Source organism: Oncorhynchus tshawytscha, linkage group LG29 (genome assembly GCF_018296145.1).
Source record: "Oncorhynchus tshawytscha isolate Ot180627B linkage group LG29, Otsh_v2.0, whole genome shotgun sequence".
NCBI lineage: Eukaryota > Metazoa > Chordata > Actinopteri > Salmoniformes > Salmonidae > Oncorhynchus > Oncorhynchus tshawytscha.
This window is the reverse complement of record NC_056457.1, coordinates 20,414,574-20,437,423: the sequence shown is the minus strand read 5'-3', so window position 1 is coordinate 20,437,423 and position 22,850 is coordinate 20,414,574. Positions and strand designations below refer to the sequence as shown.

Below are 22,850 nucleotides of genomic sequence, written 5' to 3'. Positions count from 1 at the left end.
TATAAAACTTAGTTAAAGTTGAAAAGGTTGTGAGCTGGGAGAAGGAGAGCGGGCTTGGCACACCACTAGCGTATAGAACTTGGTTTGCAAACGTTTATGGAACATGTATGGAACAGGGTGTTAATATATATACACTACCGTTCAAACGTTTGTGGTCACTTAGAAATGTCCTTGTTTTTGAAAGAAAAGCCATTTTTTTGTCCAATAAAATAACATTAAATTGATCAGAAATACAGTGTAGACATTGTTAATGTTGTAAATGACTATTGTAGCTGGAAACGGCTGATTTTTGATGGAATTTCTACATAGGCATACAGAGGTCCATTATCAGCAACCATCACTCCTGTGTTCCAATGGCACGTTGTGTTAGCTAATCCAAGTTAATCATTTTAAAAGGCTATTTGATCATTGGAAAACCATTTTGCAATTATGATAACTGTTGTGCTGATTTAAAGAAGCAATACAACTGGCCTTCTTTAGACTAGTTGAGTATCTGAAGCATCAGCATTTGTGGGTTCAGGCTCAAATTGTCCAGAAACAATTGGCACAGTCAACTTAGTGTATGTGAACTTCTGACCCACTGGAATTGTGAAACACTAAATGATAAGTGAAATAATCTGTCTGTAAAGAATTGTTGGAAAAATTACTTGTGTCATGCACAAAGTAGATGTCCTAACCGACTTGCCAAAACTATAGTTTGTTAACAAGACATTTGTGGAGTGGTTGAAAAACGAGTTTTAATGGGAGGGAGGGAGAGAGGGAGAGAGGGAGAGAGGGAGATTTACATCTGTTTTCTCTTCCGTTCTCTCTGCCTCCATTTGTCTCTCTCGCTCTCCCTCCATCCCTCTAAACAGAGCTGACTTATCTGTGTCAGTTTGTCTCTTTGCACACCTGTGCTCCAATTAGTTTTAAGAGAGCGGTCACGTCTTGCCCACCCGCTTTAATCTTACTATGCACCTGTCCTCTCACCGTCCCTTGTTCTCTCTTTCTCTCTTTTATCCCTTCACTCACTCCATCTCTGTACACCTGCCTGCCTGTCTACCCACTCACTCTGTTTTATCTTCATCCCTACACCTTGACCTGACCCCCCCCTCTCTCTCTCTCTCTCTCTCTCTCTCTCTCTCTCTCTTTTAAGAGAACCTGTTATATGCATGTCACCCATGGAGGCTGTATCAGGTTTGCTGTAGCTCACTGTGTAGATAATCAGGAAGTACACGCAGGGTTCCCTAGCCAGTCTCCCGTACAGAGCAGTCATCTGCATCTATCCAGCTAACCGTGGCCTCAGATGCATACCTGTCGCTATCCTTTATTAGGAAAAGGGCAGCGAGAGAACATTGCCCTGAAACATTAGTTAGCACCTAAAAGATAATTAGAACAATTCAAAACATTGGAAACCAGGCAACAGTTAACATGTTGTCCCACACAAATGATTGGGCCAATTTCAGTTATCGTGTGTGACCACAGATTATCCATTGTATTGACCAGATACTCAAGTGGCCACTCTGACAATGCTAGCAGTGCTAGCTGTGCCATTAGAGATTCTGGGTTCGAGTCCAGGCTCTGTTGCAGCCAGCCGCACAATTGGCCCAGCGTCGTCCGGGTTAGGGGAGGGTTTGGCCGGCAGGGATGTCCTTGTACCATCTCGCACTAGTGACTCCTGTAGCGGGCCAGGCGCAGTGCACGCTGACACGGTCGCCAAGTGCACAGTGTTTCCTCCAACACATTGGTGCGTCCGGGTTAAGTGGGCATTGTGTCAAGAAGCAGTGTGGCTTGGTTGGGTTGTGTTTCGGAGTTGCAGCGATGAGACAAGACTGTAACTACCAATTGGATACCATAAATTTGGGGAGAAAACAGGGTAAAAAATAAATAATACAAATAAAAAATGAGAAAATGGAAGGCAGTTAGCCTGAACCAGTCTCCTTAGCTAATAACCCCCCTGTACTCCATATAATGTGCCAAAGAGACTGGCCTTTCTGCCATCTTCAAACATGAACATTCTATCATTAATGAGCTTGAGGAGAACAGTGGATTTGATCCTGATTCGATCACCCTCATTGCTATCATCCAATTGGAACTCGCTTTTTTCTCTCCACAGAACACTGTTGGTATCCTCTTGCTAAACAACCTTTTTTTGTCTGTCCAGATTAAACTTTCCATCTGGTGTGGCAGGTAGCCTAGTGGTTAGAACATTGGGCCAGTAACCAAAATGTTGTCAGTTCAAATCCCTGAAACCTGTCGTTTTGCCCCTGAACAAGGCAGTTAACCCACTGTTCCTTCGGCCGTCATTGTTCTTAACTGACTTGCCTAGTTAGATAAAGAATCAAATAAAATTGCTAGCTCAGATATACATTCTCAAAGTAAATACATACTTCAATTCCAACCACAAAATGTCTTAGTTTTGATTTCAAGCCTCAAAATACAAAAACATGTTTTATTGTAACATACAATGCATAGGCGGAGTGAATGTAGTAGTTTTATAGGGTCAGCCAAAGTAGTACAGATCCCCTGGAGCAAGGGTTGTGTCCAACGCTCTAACCGTTAGGCTACCGTACCTGTCACCACAGGCTACATGCCGCCACTTGTCTAGCTAAGAGTTAATGTTTGTTTTTGACTTTCTTATGAATTCAAATTCCATTTTCGAGTCTGCACATGTTGTCATGGAAAATATTAATGTTATTTCCAACAACCAATAAGGAACTCTTACCCTAAATCCAGTGCATATTTAACGTTGAGATTGCCGAAATGCCAGTCTCTTTGGCAATGACCAGGATCGAGTGGCAAGGAATGGAATGTTAGTTAAAGAGACTGGTACTCAGACTGAGGGGGTTCCATTCATTTTGCCCGGGCACCCATGTAGAAGTGTTTTGCACCAGCTTAATGTAGACAGTCGTGAAGAGGGCACAACAAAGCCTATTCCCCCTCAGGAAACTAAAAAGATTTGGCATGGATCCTGAGATCCTCAAAAGGTTATACAGCTGCAACATCGAGAGCATCCTGACTGGGTGCATCACTGCCTGGTACGGCAATTGCTCGGCCTCGGACCACAAGGCACTACAGAGGGTAGTGTGTACGGTCCAGTACATCACTGGGGCTAAGCTGCCTGCCATCCAGGACCTCTACACCAGGCAGAGTCAGAGGAAGGCCCAAAAAATTGTCAAAGACCCCAGCCACCTCAGTCAAAGATTGTTCTCTCTACTATCGCATGGCCAGCGGTACCGGAGTGCCAAGTCTAGGACAAAAAGGCTTCTCAACAGTTTTTACCCCCAAGCCATAAGACTCCTGAACAGGTAATTAAATGGCTACCTGGACTATTTGCATTATGTGCCCCCCCCAACCCATCTTTTTACACTGCTGCTACTCTCTGTTTATCATATATGCATAGTCACTTTAACTATACATTCATGTATATACTACCTCAGCTTTGCCGACCAACCAGTGCCCCCGCACATTGGCTAACCGGGCTATCTGCATTGTGTACCGCCACCCACCACCCGCCAACCCCTCTTTTACGCTACTGCTACTCTCTGTTTATCATATATGCATAGTCACTTTAACTATACATACTACCTCAATTGGGCCGACCAACCAGTGCTCCCGCACATTGGCTAACCGGGCTATCTGCATTGTGTACCGCCACCCACCACCCGCCAACCCCTCTTTTACGCTACTGCTACTCTCTGTTCATCATATATGCATAGTCACTTTAACCATATCTACATGTACATACTACCTCAATCAGCCCGACTAACCGGTGTCTGTATGTAGCCTCGCTACTGTTATAGCCTGTATTTTTACTGTTGTTTTTATTTCTTTACCTACCTATTGTTCACCTAATACCTTTTTTGCACTATTGGTTAGAGCCTGTTTTTGGACGATGTACCATTCTGCCTTGTTGAAAACATGCCCGAGTTGTGCAGATGAATGTTACATTTGAGACAGGCGCGCTTCCATCCGCGCTTTCTCCCGATGACGTAACGTTCAACTGGGCCAGCATAACATAGCATCGGTATACTAGTAACAATTTAAGTATTACAACAATGATATTCGATCAAATAAGCCACATGTTACAAATAAGCCATTCAATGTTTTCTTATTAAACAAATTCAACTCTCTCATTGACCTCCATACAAACACACAACAACAAAACGCCACTTGCTGGAGAAGACAGATGTTGGGCCCAGTTATCCCTCTCACTTCACCTCATCCTCTCTGGTTTGACTCACAGATGTCAGTTACTGTATTTACTATAGCTCCCGCCGTGTCATTTTATAAATGCCGGATCTCTATGGCAAGATGCATCATTCACCCAAGTTTTGTCAAAATCAGGCTAGTTCTGTCTGAGATAATTGCGTGTGACTAACATGCAAACAAATGGACAGACGAACAGATAAACAGACGAACGGACGGAGACCGATCCACAGTTGCCTTCTCGATTTCATGGTGGAGGACAATTAATAGTTACAATAGGTTAGCAGCAGGCAAACAGCGTCTCCGCTCTTGTTTTTACTATGAAGAGACTATGCAGCCGAGGCAGACACGGGCTCGTCCCTTTCACAACACCTCAACGTCAAAGTATGGCTGGGAGGGTGTGATAGAAAAAAGCAGCGCCCTGCGTTAGCTCGCACCCGGGACAAATCTCCCATATGAGCTGTAATGCAACAGCCAGCTGAAAGACTGGGGACATTTAGATGGGATTGTTTCACCTCTGACGCCCACCTTACCTCTTCTTCAGTCAACGGTCTGTCTGTCTGATTCATCACTACAGGGGCCAAGGCCCGGACCACTATTTACACTTCGGAGGGAAGGGTATGTGTGTGTGTTTGTGGAGCCTGGAACCCTAGCTGCTGTTGACCATTCCTCACACCATTGTGCCATTGTGCCCTTGTACATCATAAGCATAGCTTTCTAACTGTAAAGTCAACTCCTTCGCTAATGACTTGATATTGTTTTAGCGGGAGGCTTATGTTGATTATCCCACTAACAGGGTTATTGTGCAAGACTAATCTTGCTCAGATGAGCGTGGAGCTTAACATAGAGAGACCATGCTCATGTTACAGAGCTACACATCCTGCCGGTGTGTTTATAGGTCCCTTCTCCTAGAGGGTATACCTCAGCATACTCCACAACATGTGATTGTTATGATACAGAAACTAACTTGAAAGACAATTTGGAAATGGTCCTTTCCTTACAAGTAAATTATGGGATTTGCAAGTTATTGGAAATTCACAGTTGAGTCATTCAGAACTTTCTGAAAGTAATATTATAGCAAGAAGCTACTGTACTGTATTAATTGCGATGCTTGCATTCTAAGTGTCTTACTAGTATGAATAAGAACATCTCGGGCAGCAAAGTGAAGTTGTGGGATTTGGAGAAGAGCAGGAATTGATCGGTGGGAGACACCAGGCAGCTGGTGGGAAGGCTCAGAGGCTCGGGTTCTCCAGGGACCAACGGTTGTGTAACGGCACACAGCTGTGTCCGAGCGCCGCACAGCGCAACCACGACAACGCTGCCACGGCAACAACCGGGTACATCTCAGATCCCAGAGGCTCTGAGACTGATGAGGAAATGGGATACATGATTTATCATTTATTGACGGAAAACATGCTTGAAATTGTTTTGGTAGGGATTTTTCTCGTAGCATATCAATGGCTCTAATGTAATGTCTAAATAAGGGTGAAAGCCAAGCTTCTTAGAGAAATGGGTATGCAGGCTTTTCCTCCAACCCTGCTGTAACACACCTGATTCAGTTTATCAGCTAATCAAGATCCTGGTAAACAGCTAATTAAAACCAGAATCAGGTATAGCCACTTTTCAGACATCTCCTTATTGTTTATGTTCTATAAAACATACACCTCCGTCTTCGACTCACCAGGTCAAGGATGGTGACACATTACTTTTGGAGTTTCTCATCAAGCTTCTTGTGTTAGTCTTTGCAACCCCTTGAATACCTAAATCCCTTAATGTCTGCCACTACACCAATAACTCCTGATCCTTAACCTAGGGTGACCACCTTTAAAATACACAAACGAGGGACAACAGGATGATTTTGCGCGACATTCGCAGGACATTAGCAGCAAAATATAACATTGTTGTCCTCAAATATCACAAAAAATCCCTGCAAAATCCTGGAGGGACTAGTTATATACTTTCAAGGGAGTCCTTCATCGTGGTGTGTGTGTGTGTGTGTGTGTGTGTGTGTGTGTGTGTGTGTGTGTGTGTGTGTGTGTGTGTGTGTGTGTGTGTGTGTGTGTGTGTGTGTGTGTGTGTGTGTGTGTGTGTGTGTGTGTGTGTGTGTGTGTGTGTGTGTGTGTGTGTGTGTGCAACACTGCTTAGTGCACAATTCTCTCTCCAGAGGGGCTATTTATAGGTATGTTATGTGGGGGGACAATGCACCTGGTATTTGTGATAGTTTCAAGTTTCAAGTTTCCATGCACAAATATACTGAAATGCTTAACTTGCAAGTATTCAATATTAAAATAGTATGACAAAAACAACATAAAAATAAGACATAAGAGAGAGAACTAGAATATCATAAGAATGTAAGCTATGTACAGGGTCAGTGCCAGTTGCAAATGTACAATGTGCAGGGATGTACATGTAGGCAGGGATTTGGAGAAAGTGACTGGTAGCACGATAAACAATAATAACAATAATGATAATGATAATTATAATAATAATAATGATAATGCTAATAATACAAATGATATTAATGATAATAATGACAATGACAATAATAATGATAATAATAAAAATGATAAGATAATAATAATAATAATAATGGTAATAATAATGGTAATAATGATAATGCTAATAATAAAAAATGATAATAATGATAACGTCAATAATAATGATAATAATAAAAATGATAAAAACAAAATTATAATACAAATTATAATACAAATGATGATAATAATACTTATTATAATAATAATAGTAATAGTAAACAGTATGTCAGAACTATAAGTGTTGGGTGGGTATGTGATTGGTGTGTGTGTGTATGTAGGTGTATTTGTCTATTGGGACCATGGGCATAGTGTACAACCAGTATTATTGGTTCAGGTATACCAGACATACCAACTCCCCTGTCACCCCCTAAGCTGAGCACGATGGGCCTGTAAAACACAAAGGCTCATGGGATGCCCGCTCGACAGGCGGAGCAGTAATGTACATCGGATGATGTGTTATTACAAGCCGGACATGGGTATGGTATAACCAGTAAAACTCAACAGATGACATGAGATGACATAAAAGGTTTATCTGTGTATCTAGAAGGAAGAGCAAAAGAAAGCTTCATAATCATGAAGTTGACCAGGACAATGACTGTATTGGTTTTACGTTGATGTCGTTGTTCTCGGGTTTATTGACAGTGGTAATAGAATACTGATCCTCTAAAGCCAAGAGAATGTAAAAGTGAAATTGGAGTAAAGGTTGTTTGTTGAAGGGCCCCCTCGCTGTATTGTCTGCAGAGAATGGCTGTATGACTGTATTGGTGATGAACAGTTGAGAGGATCTACTGTACTGTTAAGTAATCCCTCTCTCTCTGAGCTGTGCTCTCCAATGGCATATTATTACGCAGGGTTACTGAATGATAGCATTCTTGAGGTTGGAGGGAATGCATAGAGAATTCCAAAATTCCAAATGACTTTAGAGAATAGATTAATAAAGGTATGGATTGACCTTCACTTTAGCCCACTTTACAAGTCTGAAAACATCAGTCATACTTCTGTTTTGGGGTGCACCAACCCTTTAAATGCCACATGGCCATGGACATGAAGGATATGCATTAAATAATGATTTAACGTTGAGGGTTCATTATGCCCAAAGCTGACTTTTGTCACCCTGGAACTTCCTCTACCCACACTTTACTCTGTGTTTATGCCTGACGGTCTTCTTGACTCTGGTGTTGTCACCTCACCTGCAGCACAGACACTATAGTTACCCTGGAAACAGTCCACAGTGTCCCAGTGCAAATATTTAGTTCAAAAGTGGATGCAGCATTTTTCCATGTCCAAGGTAACAAAAGTATATCATAGAAAATATATAGATATACACTGACTATACAAAACATTAGGGGAGTTGGTGTCGGGACTGTGCCCCTGAGGGGGCTGGGTGGTGAGAGGGGAGTCGGTGTCGGGACAGTGACCCTGAGGGGGCTGGGTGGTGAGAGGGGAGTCGGGACTGTGCCCCTGAGGGGGCTGGGTGGTGAGAGGGGAGTCGGTGTCGGGACAGTGACCCTGAGGGGGCTGGGTGGTGAGAGGGGAGTCGGGACTGTGCCCCTGAGGGGGCTGGGTGGTGAGAGGGGAGTCGGTGTCGGGACAGTGACCCTGAGGGGGCTGGGTGGTGAGAGGGGAGTCGGTGTCGGGACAGTGACCCTGAGGGGCTGGGTGGTGAGAGGGGAGTCGGGACTGTGCCCCTGAGGGGGCTGGGTGGTGAGAGGGGAGTCGGTGTCGGGACAGTGACCCTGAGGGGATGGGTGGTGAGAGGGGAGTCGGTGTCGGGACAGTGACCCTGAGGGGGCTGGGTAGTGAGAGGGGAGTCGGTGTCAGGACTGTGCCCCTGAGGGGGCTGGGTGGTGAGAGGGGAGTCGATGTCGCGACAGTGACCCTGAGGGGTGGTGTGTGTGTGTGTGTGTGTGTGTGTGTGTGTGTGTGTGTGTGTGTGTGTGTGTGTGTGTGTGTGTGTGTGTGCGGGTGGGTGTGCGTACGGACACGCACATATGGAGCTCATAGCAATATGAGCCCCACCATGACAGGACCCGAAGTGTGATCACGTGTTAGCCTGCAGGGCGTCAACAACAGGAAGGAAGAGCTAGAGCCAGAAACCAGACAGAATATCCTGGATAGGATATTCTATCACATCATCCTGATTACATACACCTGACACTTATTACATAACAGACACACAATGTCAAATGGATGGCATATTATTAAGCAGGGTTACTGAAGTGTGTCTTCAAGTAGCTTGGCAATGTATTTCCTTAGTGCTTACTGTAAAAGGTGGATACTGTAACCTTTAGCTTTACACAGTATACAGTATGTGTGGAGAAACAAATATCACACTGAATACCCATCTAAAGAGTTTCAGGAGCTTGCCTGTATTTAGTCTAAATATCCAGCCGACTACACCTCTTCTGTCTATCATGCTATAATATCAGTCCAGATCGCTGATAGCTTGATTTGATTTTGACAGATTAGATTGAAACTAACGCTGCAGATTATAGCTTTCCAAGCAAAAGATTAAGATGTGCTGTAAATTACAATATGGTACATGCCACAAAGGTAATACCAGGTTAGGTTCTATATGAGACTTTGTGCCCAGGCATTATATGCACCAAAACAGAAGTAGTTATTACTGGGAGAATTATAACCTTCTGAATGTTTCTCATAAATGGAGAAAAAGACTGAATGACTCTCTCCATATCTACCAGATCCCCTTCTCTTGTCAATAAATCACCAATATAGCAATACACCAGTCATCAATCAACTGATAATAACTATTTTCATCTAGCATGGCTCTGATTGGTTGTTATCCTCAGGTGAAGGATGACATCAGCCTATCTGAGGGCAGCACAGTGGATCTGAGGAAGCCAGGGGAGGAAGAGGATGAGTATTCAGAGATGGCCGAAGAGACCATGGATCCTGACAACTGCTTCCCTGATGGTAAGTTTATTTGACTTTATTGTTACATTACTGTCAGGTGAGTCCCATTGAGATTGTGTTGCTAAGCGGTGGGTTTAGATCCCACTTCTGATGCCAAATGTCAGTAAGGAGACAGGACACCATTATGTTTGCTTCAGAACATCTTTATATGTTGTACTGTATTACATCATGCTTCAAAGAAATTCATTGTATTTTTAAGGGAGTGGCACCAAGAGGTAGCAGCATGAAAAAGCATACAGCTTACAATTTACATGCACTAGTAATGTATTACTAGTGATACATGTGACCAAGAAAATACAAGTATAAGCAAGCACATTTAAGGAATATTATTTAATGTAATGTTTGGAGAGAGAAAAACAAGATGGGCAACTTGACCTGACAATCTGTTTATTTTGTATGTGGAAATCAAAACAGAGACAGAAACACGTCAAACAGGTTGAATTAATATGTTTCTATCAAATTTCAAATGTGTATAATAATGTGCCATGATGGTGGGGATAACGTTGCAATCCAGCCTAAACATTTGTATATTTTTAACAGCTTACATTAGTAGAGGGTTTGACTCACTCTCACTGCAAGCCTGAATCTAAACATTTACACGCTACCCCAAACAGTTGGCTTTCGGCTTCAAGTGGAGGCCATTTGATATAAAACATTAAACAATTAAGTGACATTTGAACGGGTAATGGCGCATTAAATTGAATGTCCTGTGTCAGCAGAGATTTGAAAAGGCGTCTCAGACACTAAATGGACTCTGGTTAATTTGATGATGACTGACTACCTGAATTAAATTTGGTCGCAACTAATCAACTCCCTCAGACGGTCTGAGGTAACTTAGACCAATCACGTGATGTTTCCGAGACAATCATGGTAAATGACTGAGTGTACACTGAAACAGTCAGCAGTAGCTGAGTGTACACTGAAACAGTCAGCAGTAGCTGAGTGTACATTGAAACAGTCAGCAGTAGCTGAGTGTACACTGAAACAGTCAGCAGTAGCTGAGTGTACATTGAAACAGTCAGCAGTAGCTGAGTGTACACTGAAACAGTCAGCAGTAGCTGAGTGTACACTGAAACGGTCAGCAGTAGCTGAGTGTACACTGAAACAGTCAGCAGTAGCTGAGTGTACACTGAAACGGTCAGCAGTAGCTGAGTGTACATTGAAAGGGTCAGCAGTAGCTGAGTGTACACTGAAACAGTCAGCAGTAGCTGAGTGTACACTGAAACAGTCAGCAGTAGCTGAGTGTACATTGAAACAGTCAGCAGTAGCTGAGTGTACACTGAAACAGTCAGCAGTAGCTGAGTGTACACTGAAACAGTCAGCAGTAGCTGAGTGTACACTGAAACAGTCAGCAGTAGCTGAGTGTACACTGAAACAGTCAGCAGTAGCTGAGTGTACACTGAAACAGTCAGCAGTAGCTGAGTGTACATTGAAACAGTCAGCAGTAGCTGAGTGTACACTGAAACAGTCAGCAGTAGCTGAGTGTACACTGAAACAGTCAGCAGTAGCTGAGTGTACACTGAAACAGTCAGCAGTAGCTGAGTGTACACTGAAACAGTCAGCAGTAGCTGAGTGTACACTGAAACAGTCAGCAGTAGCTGAGTGTACACTGAAACAGTCAGCAGTAGCTGAGTGTACACTGAAACAGTCAGCAGTAGCTGAGTGTACACTGAAACAGTCAGCAGTAGCTGAGTGTACACTGAAACAGTCAGCAGTAGCTGAGTGTACATTGAAAGGGTCAGCGTTGTTGGGGGTTGTTCTAAAAAAGCTTTTGACATGTTCATGTTAGAGCGTGAAGATCATTACTGAAGGTCTTGTGAACGTTGACACATATTTTGAACCAAGATTTGATTAGGGGATCACGCTCTTTAATGATGCATCCATTTTTACACACCTATTGACTAGTTGTGGTGGGAAGTCATTTAGTTGTTAGTGTTTTTAGGTTTGTGTTTAAAGGTGTTTCCTGAATGCCGACACTGATAGGTTTTTACTGAATACAGTCTGACTTGTGTATCATATTACTATATGTACATGTTCATTTGACTACACAGGGAGCACAGTATCCATAGAAACAACCATTGCACCATAACTCCTTTAATAATGTGGACTACAATAGAGGCTGAAACCTTCTATCCCTTTCAGTGTAATACCTCATAACGCTAGTAAACACAGGGGAGTGGGTTGTGGGTAGTCTTACACAGGGGCTTTATATAAGGTGACTTAATAATATACAAAATGCAAGCCGTATCACGTTTCAGGAGAAGACCCAGATGCAGACAGGGTCGAAGTAACAAAAGTGTATATTACTAGAACAGGGGACAGGCAAAACGACAGGTCAAGGGCAATCCAGATCAGAGTCCAAAAAGTACAGAATGGCAGGCAGTCTCGGGGTCAGAGCAGGCAGTGTTCAATAATCCAGTGTGGTGTGACGAGGTACAGAACGGCAGGCAGACTCAGGGTCAGGGCGGGCAGAATGGTCAAAACTGGGAAAACTAGAAAACAGGAACTAGAACCAGACAGGAGCAGAGGGGAAAACGCTGGTAGGCTTGACGAACAAAACAAACTGGCAACAGACAGAGAACACAGGTATAAATACACTGGGGATAATAGGGAAGATAGGTCACACCTCTAGGGGGGTGGAGACAAGCACAAAGATAGGTGAAACAGATCAGGGTGTGACAAGCCTAATGGTTTGGGTACATCACCATGGAAATCCATTTGTGTTCCTTGGACGCAACCAGGACTCTGATCTAGGGCTGTGGCGGTCATGAAATTTCGTCAGCCGATGATTGTCAAGCAAATAACTGTCGCTCTCACGGTAATTGACTGTTAATTAACATAAACACATCTAGCATCTCCTGGCTTCCACACAATAAATCCATTACTTATTTTATACAGGTCTAAAGAAGGATGATATGAAGAAAATGTAGTCTATTTCAGAAGAACAGAATAGCATACTCTGAGCTGTCCTTATGTTAGGTCCTGATGTGGCTATGCCAAATGGCTGTGGGCTACACTAGTTCAATTAGCAGACAAGATTTGCTTATAAGATTGGCTTATTTTATATTATTTTATAGTATGAAGAAAACAATTGAACTAAACTGAATAAATTAAATTAAATGTAAAGATTTTCTCCAAATGATTTGAGGGAGAGCGCACTGTGTTGAGTGGTTAACAAGGAAATAGGTACTCCTATATGCTTAATTTAGAGTTATTAATCTAACTTTAGTTGTTCTACAAACGTTGGGCTATATGTTTAGATTTTTTCATACATTGTAAGGCTGCAAAATGAAACTCTAATGATGATTTTTTTTTTTTAAGTTGCTTGAAAGGCATGAGCTCAACTTAGTTTTTTTGCACAGGCTGTACACACTTCATCAGTCTCTCATTCACAATTTGACAAGCACTTGATAATGCCTTGAATTTCACAGCGGCATCCCCTTTGTGGCCATAATGCACCCTAAACAAATCCATGCTTTTGCAGCTGGAGTGCTGCGTTGTGCCCTTCTCCCTTCTCACTTCTCACAATCCAAAGTGTCTCTCACTCACACAGCTCTCCATCACGTGATCGGGTCTTTCTCACAGGCTACAAGTGAAGACAGACACATCGGGGACGCAACTGCCCTGCTCCGAGGTGCTTATTGAAGACATTGGATGAACTGTCCACATTTACTTTTCGTCAGCCAACAAGATGAGTAGGTCTAACGACCAGCAAAAGCACTAGCCTATGTCAATCTACTATCCCCCATAGTACAAAAGTTGACCTATTCTATTCTGTGTAATAAATAAATATCCCAAACCGATCCCAAATTAATACAACCAATAGCATCTAAAAAAGTTTTTTAAGCTATGTGGCTGACGCAACAGATCAGAACGTTTAGCTTAGAATGTTATTATGCATGTAATGCTTTTATTATAAAGGTGCATTTTTATGGTAAAAAATATCTTCCCCAAGTCACAAAAAAAAGCTGTTTCTTATACTGGGCATCATTCACAAGTGATAATGTATAAGTGATAGGCTAATATTGTCACCCATCAGACTATTCTTGATTTCATTTTGTCTTTACATACACTAAATAATATATGTGTGACATTTGTTATGATTTAGAATGGACCATTGTCATGCAGCTGTATCGAAACAGGGGCAGCGTAAAAATACATGTCATCTATTCACTTAATAAAATGAAAAAGAAACCCTGTGGTATATTTTCATGCCAGCCAGGCAGTCTATACTCCTGTTGTAAATATAAGCAATGTGCTTAATATTAGGAAAGTTGAGCAATAAATGTAGTAGGCCTAGCCTATAGAAAGCTCATGGGATCCTCCTCTTTTTATTAACGGCCATCACTCAGTTTTCTTCCGCATTTGCATAGCCTATAGAAATGTTGCGCAACATGAGCTCTCATGAAGTGTTTGATTAGATTCTTGAATACATTTGCATTGATGTCAGAGTGGTTAGAGGTACAATAGAGTGCTGAGTACCAGGCAGTTAGCAAGGTTGGTAGGCTACCAATGAACAGCAGCATCAGAGCTTGGAGAAGCCTAATTACCGTGACTAAACGGTCATGTGGAATTTGACTGCCTTCATGACTTGTGACCCCCGGTGCAGCGGTAATATGGTCACCACAACAGCCCTACTCTGATCCCGCCATTACCGCAGGCTCTTAGTGACACAATGATTTATTACCAATCATATGATACTCACAGTAGGCTTCATGAGTCACTGTTTGTTTGCTAGATGTGGCCCCAAAAAATACTACTTGGACATGGCAGCATGTGCTCCCTGGAAGGCCCAAAAGGGGAGTTATAAGCCGGGTGGTTCCAGCCATGAATGCTGATTGGCTGACAGCCATGGTATATCAGACATTATAAACGGGGTGGTTTGAGCCCTGAATACTGATGTGCTGACAGCGTGGTATATCAGACTGTATACCACGCGTATGACAAAACATGTATATTTAATGCTCTAATTACTTTGGTAACCAGTTTATAATAGCAATAAAGCACCTCAAGGGTTTGTGGTATATGGCCAATATACCACGGCTAAGGGCCTTATAGCTTAAGTATACCACAGGTATGACAAACCATTTATTTTTACTCCTATAATTACGTTGGTAACCAGTCTATAATAGCTATAAGGCACTGGAGGGTTTTGTTGTATATGGCCAATATAGACCCGCATGGGCTGTATCCAGGCACTCCACATTGCGTTGTGCCTAAGAACAGCCCTTTGCAGTGGTATATTGGCCATATACCACACCCTATCTGGCCTTATTGCTTAAATATAGTATAGTTATGCCCAATAAAGGCATGTAGTAGTATGCTATTCCATTTCCACACCACTGTTACGGTCTCCATGGCAATACTAAGAACACTACATGTTTCTGTGCTTCCCCAAAATTGAAAAACTATCCTGGGATGGAGTAGGAGTACTGTCACTGGAGCATAGTTGAAGAGGCCATATTTACATGGCCGCATTTCATACATTTCTGGGTTGCGTAAGAAGGACAAAATGGCGGCGCTCCACCATAATACACAAAATAAATCAAATTAGATAAATCATGGAGCTATGTGGGTCGTTCCATGAAGAGTGCCTTGTACAGTACGTCCCTTTGGTATTTTAACATGAAAAGCCTGTTATAATAAATGAAGTACACTTTAATATAGACCACATGGAGAATTCATTAAATGAAGAAAGACTTACGAAAGTGCAAAACTTCTGCATTTTGACATGTCCCTCCATGCACTCTCTGTCACTTCTAGGAAGATTTGAACCCACTTAACCCAAAAATGTCTAAGTTTTCACTATCATTATCATTATCATTATCATGTCATTATATTATCACTATCATACAGTGCCTTGCGAAAGTATTCGGCCCCCTTGAACTTTGCGACCTTTTGCCACATTTCAGGCTTCAAACATAAAGATATAAAACTGTATTTTTTTGTGAAGAATCAACAACAAGTGGGACACAATCATGAAGTGGAACGACATTTATTGGATATTTCAAACTTTTTCAACAAATCAAAAACTGAAAAATTGGGCGTGCAAAATTATTCAGCCCCCTTAAGTTAATACTTTGTAGCGCCACCTTTTGCTGCGATTACAGCTGTAAGTCGCTTGGGGTATGTCTCTATCAGTTTTGCACATCGAGAGACTGACATTTTTTCCCATTCCTCCTTGCAAAACAGCTCGAGCTCAGTGAGGTTGGATGGAGAGCATTTGTGAACAGCAGTTTTCAGTTCTTTCCACAGATTCTCTATTGGATTCAGGTCTGGACTTTGACTTGGCCATTCTAACACCTGGATATGTTTATTTTTGAACCATTCCATTGTAGATTTTGCTTTATGTTTTGGATCATTGTCTTGTTGGAAGACAAATCTCAGTCCCAGTCTCAGGTCTTTTGCAGACTCCATCAGGTTTTCTTCCAGAATGGTCCTGTATTTGGCTCCATCCATCTTCCCATCAATTTTAACCATCTTCCCTGTCCCTGCTGAAGAAAAGCAGGCCCAAACCATGATGCTGCCACCACCATGTTTGACAGTGGGGATGGTGTGTTCAGGGTGATGGGCTGTGTTGCTTCTACGCCAAACATAACGTTTTGCATTGTTGCCAAAAAGTTCAATTTTGGTTTCATCTGACCAGAGCACCTTCTTCCACATGTTTGGTGTGTCTCCCAGGTGGCTTGTGGCAAACTTTAAACGACACTTTTTATGGATATCTTTAAGAAATGGCTTTCTTCTTGCCACTCTTCCATAAAGGCCAGATTTGTGCAATATACGACTGATTGTTGTCCTATGGACAGAGTCTCCCACCTCAGCTGTAGATCTCTGCAGTTCATCCAGAGTGATCATGGGCCTCTTGGCTGCATCTCTGATCAGTCTTCTCCTTGTATGAGCTGAAAGTTTAGAGGGACGGCCAGGTCTTGGTAGATTTGCAGTGGTCTGATACTCCTTCCATTTCAATATTATCGCTTGCACAGTGCTCCTTGGGATGTTTAAAGCTTGGGAAATCTTTTTGTATCCAAATCCGGCTTTAAACTTCTTCACAACAGTATCTCGGACCTGCCTGGTGTGTTCCTTGTTCTTCATGATGCTCTCTGCGCTTTTAACGGACCTCTGAGACTATCACAGTGCAGGTGCATTTATACGGAGACTTGATTACACACAGGTGGATTGTATTTATCATCATTAGTCATTTAGGTCAACATTGGATCATTCAGAGATCCTCACTGAACTTCTGGAGAGAGTTTGCTGCACTGAAAGTAAAGGGGCTGAATAATTTTGCACGCCCAATTTTTTAAAATATCCAATAAATGTCGTTCCACTTCATGATTGTGTCCCACTTGTTGTTGATTCTTCACAAAAAAATACAGTTTTATATCTTTATGTTTGAAGCCTGAAATGTGGCAAAAGGTCGCAAAGTTCAAGGGGGCCGAATACTTTCGCAAGGCACTGTATAAGATCATCAGCAGACTCCATCACCATCATCTACCATACTCTGACCAGCTCTCGCCGCTCAATGAACTGACCTTCTCTATCTTTGTGGGACGCAGCTTTCAAAGACTTGGCCTCTATTGGTGGACCTGTCATGATATATTTCTTGATTGTTTTTTGCTCTTGAAGTGCTTTGAAATTCAAAAAAAAAGTGCCTTAGAAATGTAATGCATTATTATTATCATTGTAAAGCCCTAGTTATTTTGTTGCTTAGACAAAGTCATTTCTGAAGATTATTATTTACTTGTCATTATCGTCAATCCTGTTATTAACAGGGTAACTTAATTTGGCACTTAATAGGCAATTACTATGTTTTTTTTTTATTTGACCTCTTGAAAGGGGAAAACTAGGTTTTTATAAAGTTGAACATGTGCTCTTTATGACAGAATGTAAAAAATAAGGTGAAATTCCCCCCAAAAATGTTACAGCATACAGTTCTCAAAAGGCACCGAATTGGTGGAACATCCCGTGTATTGGGACATTACAGCAGCCTAACAATTCCTCTATCTTCTACACTCTTGGAAAAAAGGGTTCCAAAATGGTTCTGTGGCTGTCCCCATAAGATAAACATGTTTGGTTCCAGGTAGAACTCAGATAAACAGCCAAAAAGGTGATAGTTGTTGTTACTGTTGTTACTGGATCCGAATAGTGTGGGATTTAACCTTCGTACCTGACCCTGTTGTGTATTCAACTAAATAAGTTGGCTAAAGCGCAAAGAGTGACACCTAGGCTACATGTGATTTAGGTGAAAATTATGTAATGTCACCCATGGCAATACAGTATATTCCAATGCATCATCTTTCATTTTGATGGAATACTGTATGTAGACTAATTCGCAAACCTTTAATGCTTTTTTTCTGTTTAAAGACAGTCCAGCTCTGTTGAGTGTAAACTATCAAGTTGACAACATAAAGGAGGCCATTTTATAAACTCAACAGCTTGGGCTGTTACCTCTCTGTTGAAAGAAGCATGGAGTTCCTTAGGTTAAGGGTCATCAGGGTTTCAGAGCTAGAGGAGGCAGCACTAGCACTGTAGTTTGGCTGGGGCAGCTACAGTGCCTTCAGTAAGATTTCATACCCCAACCCCCCTCGGGGTGCGTGCTCAGTCCCCTCCTGCTCCCTGTTCACCCACGGCTGCATGGCCAGGCACGACTCCGTCACACATTTTGTTGTGTGACAGCCTGAATTAAGAATAGATAATTAAATAAATGTTCTTTCTCACCTATCTACCCACAATAACACAATGAAAAACTGAAAACATGTTTTTAGAGATATTTTTGCAAATGCATTGAAAATAAAATACAGAAATATACTACATGACCAAAAGTATGTGGATACCTGCTCGTCGAACATCTCATTCCAAAATCATGGGCATTATTATGGAGTTGGTCCCCCCTTTGCTGCTATAACAGCCTCCACTCTTCTGGGGAAGGCTTTCCACTAGATGTTGGAACATTGTTGCAGGGACTTGCTTCCATTCAGTCAAAAGAGCATTAGTGAGGTCGGGTGTTGAGCGATGATGGGCGATTAGGCCTGGCTCGCAGTTGGTGTTCCAATTCATCCCAAAAGTGTTTGATGGGGTTGATGTCAGGGCTCTGTGCAGGCCAGTCATGTTCTTCCACATCAATCTGGACAAATCAAATCAAATTTTATTTGTCACATACACATGGTTAGCAGATGTTAATGCGAGTGTAGCGAAATGCTTGTGCTTCTAGTTCCGACAATGCAGTAATAACCAACAAGTAATCTAACTAACAATTCCAAAACTACTGTCTTATACACAGTGTAAGGGGATAAAGAATATGTACATAAGGATATATGAATGAGTGATGGTACAGAGCAGCATAGGCAAGATACAGTAGATGATATCGAGTACAGTATATACATATGAGATGAGTATGTAAACCAAGTGGCATGGTTAAAGTGGCTAGTGATACATGTATTACATAAGGATGCAGTCGATGATATAGAGTACAGTATCTACGTATGCATATGAGATGAATAATGTAGGGTAAGTAACATTATATAAGGTAGCATTGTTTAAAGTGGCTAGTGATATATTTACATCATTTCCCATCAATTCCCATTATTAAAGTGGCTGGAGTAGAGTCAGTGTCATTGACAGTGTGTTGGCAGTAGCCACTCAATGTTAGTGGTGGCTGTTTAACAGTCTGATGGCCTTGAGATAGAAGCTGTTTTTCAGTCTCTCGGTCCCAGCTTTGATGCACCTGTACTGACCTCGCCTTCTGGATGACAGCGGGGTGAACAGGCAGTGGCTCGGGTGGTTGATGGCCTTGATGATCTTTATGGCCTTCCTGTAGCATCGGGTGGTGTAGGTGTCCTGGAGGGCAGGTAGTTTGCCCCCGGTGATGCGTTGTGCAGACCTCACTACCCTCTGGAGAGCCTTACGGTTGAGGGCGGTGCAGTTGCCATACCAGGCGGTGATACAGCCCGCCAGGATGCTCTCTTCTCTCGAGAAGTTTGTGAGTGCTTTTGGTGACAAGCCGAATTTCTTCAGCCTCCTGAGGTTGAAGAGGCGCTGCTGCGCCTTCCTCACGATGCTGTCTGTGTGAGTGGACCAATTCAGTTTGTCTGTGATGTGTATGCCGAGGAACTTAGAAATTTGCTACCCTCTCCACTACTGTTCCATCGATGTGGATGGGGGGGGTGTTCCCTCTGCTGTTTCCTGAAGTCCACAATCATCTCCTTAGTTTTGTTGACGTTGAGTGTGAGGTTATTTTCCTGACACCACACTCCGAGGGCCCTCACCTCCTCCCTGTAGGCCGTCTCGTCGTTGTTGGTAATCAAGCCTACCACTGTTGTGTCGTCCGCAAACTTGATGATTGAGTTGGAGGCGTGCGTGGCCACGCAGTCGTGGGTGAACAGGGAGTACAGGAGAGGGCTCAGAACGCACCCTTGTGGGGCCCCAGTGTTGAGGATCAGCGGGGAGGAGATGTTGTTGCCTACCCTCACCACCTGGGGGCGGCCCGTCAGGAAGTCCAGTACCCAGTTGCACAGGGCGGGGTCGAGACCCAGGGTCTCGAGCTTGATGACGAGCTTGGAGGGTACTATGGTGTTGAATGCCGAGCTGTAGTCGATGAACAGCATTCTCACATAGGTATTCCTCTTGTCCAGATGGGTTAGGGCAGTGTGCAGTGTGGTTGAGATTGCATCGTCTGTGGACCTATTTGGGCGGTAAGCAAATTGGAGTGGGTCTAGGGTGTCAGGTAGGGTGGAGGTGATATGGTCCTTGACTAGTCTCTCAAAGCACTTCATGATGACGGAAGTGAGTGCTACGGGGCGGTAGTCGTTTAGCTCAGTTACCTTAGCTTTCTTGGGAACAGGAACAATGGTGGCCCTCTTGAAGCATGTGGGAACAGCAGACTGGTATAGGGATTGATTGAATATGTCCGTAAACACACCGGCCAGCTGGTCTGCGCATGCTCTGAGGGCGCGGCTGGGGATGCCGTCTGGGCCTGCAGCCTTGCGAGGGTTAACACGTTTAAATGTCTTACTCACCTCGGCTGCAGTGAAGGAGAGACCGCATGTTTTCGTTGCAGGCCGTGTCAGTGGCACTGTATTGTCCTCAAAGCGGGCAAAAAAGTTATTTAGTCTGCCTGGGAGCAAGACATCCTGGTCCGTGACTGGGCTGGATTTCTTCCTGTAGTCCGTGATTGACTGTAGACCCTGCCACATGCCTCTTGTGTCTGAGCCGTTGAATTGAGATTCTACTTTGTCTCTGTACTGACGCTTAGCTTGTTTGATAGCCTTGCGGAGGGAATAGCTGCACTGTTTGTATTCGGTCATGTTACCAGACACCTTGCCCTGATTAAAAGCAGTGGTTCGCGCTTTCAGTTTCACGCGAATGCTGCCATCAATCCACGGTTTCTGGTTAGGGAATGTTTTAATCGTTGCTATGGGAACGACATCTTCAACGCACGTTCTAATGAACTCGCACACCGAATCAGCGTATTCGTCAATGTTGTTATCTGACGCAATACGAAACATATCCCAGTCCACGTGATGGAAGCAGTCTTGGAGTGTGGAGTCAGCTTGGTCGGACCAGCGTTGGACAGACCTCAGCGTGGGAGCCTCTTGTTTTAGTTTCTGTCTGTAGGCAGGGATCAACAAAATGGAGTCGTGGTCAGCTTTTGCGAAAGGGGGGCGGGGCAGGGCCTTATATGCGTCGCGGAAGTTAGAGTAACAATGATCCAAGGTCTTTCCACCCCTGGTTGCGCAATCGATATGCTGATAAAATTTAGGGAGTCTTGTTTTCAGATTAGCCTTGTTAAAATCACCAGCTACAATGAATGCAGCCTCCGGATAAATGGTTTCCAGTTTGCAAAGAGTTAAATAAAGTTCGTTCAGAGCCATCGATGTGTCTGCTTGGGGGGGATATATACGGCTGTGATTATAATCGAAGAGAATTCTCTTGGTAGATAATGCGGTCTACATTTGATTGTGAGGAATTCTAAATCAGGTGAACAGAAGGATTTGAGTTCCTGTATGTTTCTTTCATCACACCATGTCTCGTTAACCATAAGGCATACGCCCCGCCCCTCTTCTTACCAGAAAGATGTTTGTTTCTGTCGGCGCGATGCGTGGAGAAACCCGTTGGCTGCACCGCTTCGGATAGCGTCTCTCCAGTGAGCCATGTTTCCGTGAAGCAAAGAACGTTACAGTCTCTGATGTCCCTCTGGAATGCTACCCTTGCTCGGATTTCATCAACCTTGTTGTGAAGAGACTGGACATTGGCAAGAAGAATGCTAGGGAGTGGTGCACGGTGTGCCCGTCTCCGGAGTCTGACCAGAAGACCGCCTCGTTTCCCTCTTTTTCGGAGTCGTTTTTTTGGGTCGCTGCATTGGATCCACTCCGTTGTCCTGTTTGTAAGGCAGAACACAGGATCCGCGTCGCGAAAAACATATTCTTGGTCGTACTGATGGTGAGTTGACGCTGATCTTATATTCAGTAGTTCTTCTCGACTGTATGTAATGAAACCTAAGATGACCTGGGGTACTAATGTAAGAAATAACACGTAAAAAAACAAAAAACTGCATAGTTTCCTAGGAACGCGTAGCGAGGCGGCCATCTCTGTCGGCGCCGGAAGTTGAGCAGAAGACAAACCATTTCTGTATGACATCGCTTTGTGCACGAGGGCATTGTCATGCAGAGACAGGAAAGGGCCTTCCCCAAACTGTTGCCATAAAAGTTGGAAGCACAGAATTGTCTAGAATGTCATTGTATGCTGTAGCGTTAAAAAAACACAGCCTCAGACCATTATTCCTCCTCCACAAAACTTTACAGTCGGCACTATGTATTGGGGCATGTAGCATTGTCCTGGCATCCGCCAAACCCTGATTCGTCTGTTGGACTTCCAGATTGTGAAGCGTGATTCATCACATCCAGAGAATGTGTTTCCACTGCTCCAGTCCAATGGCGGCAAGCTTTACACCACTCCAGCCGACGCTTGGCATTGCGCATGGTGATCTTAGGCTTGTGTGCAGCTGCTCGGCCATGGACACCCATTTCATGAAGCTCCCGATGAACAGTTATTGTGCTGACGTTGCTTCCATAGGCAGTTTGAACTCGGTAGTGAGTGTTGCAACCGAGGACAGATGATTTTTACAAGCTACAGACGAATTTAACAAGCTACGCGATTCAGCACTCGGCGGTCCCGTTCTGTGAGCTTGTGTGG

At 43.4% G+C, this 22,850-nt stretch overlaps 1 protein-coding gene across 3 annotated transcripts in view; it reads left to right on the top strand.

Moving 5' to 3' along the window:
• Positions 1–22,850, top strand: part of scn5lab (sodium channel, voltage gated, type V-like, alpha b) — a 212,639-nt gene that overhangs the window by 162,610 nt on the left and 27,179 nt on the right. For all 3 annotated transcript variants that reach the window (XM_042308644.1, XM_042308645.1, XM_042308643.1), the window contains exon 19: positions 9,536–9,659. In XM_042308644.1, the coding sequence (XP_042164578.1) occupies positions 9,536–9,659 (124 nt within the window). The remainder of the gene's footprint in view (positions 1–9,535; positions 9,660–22,850) is intronic.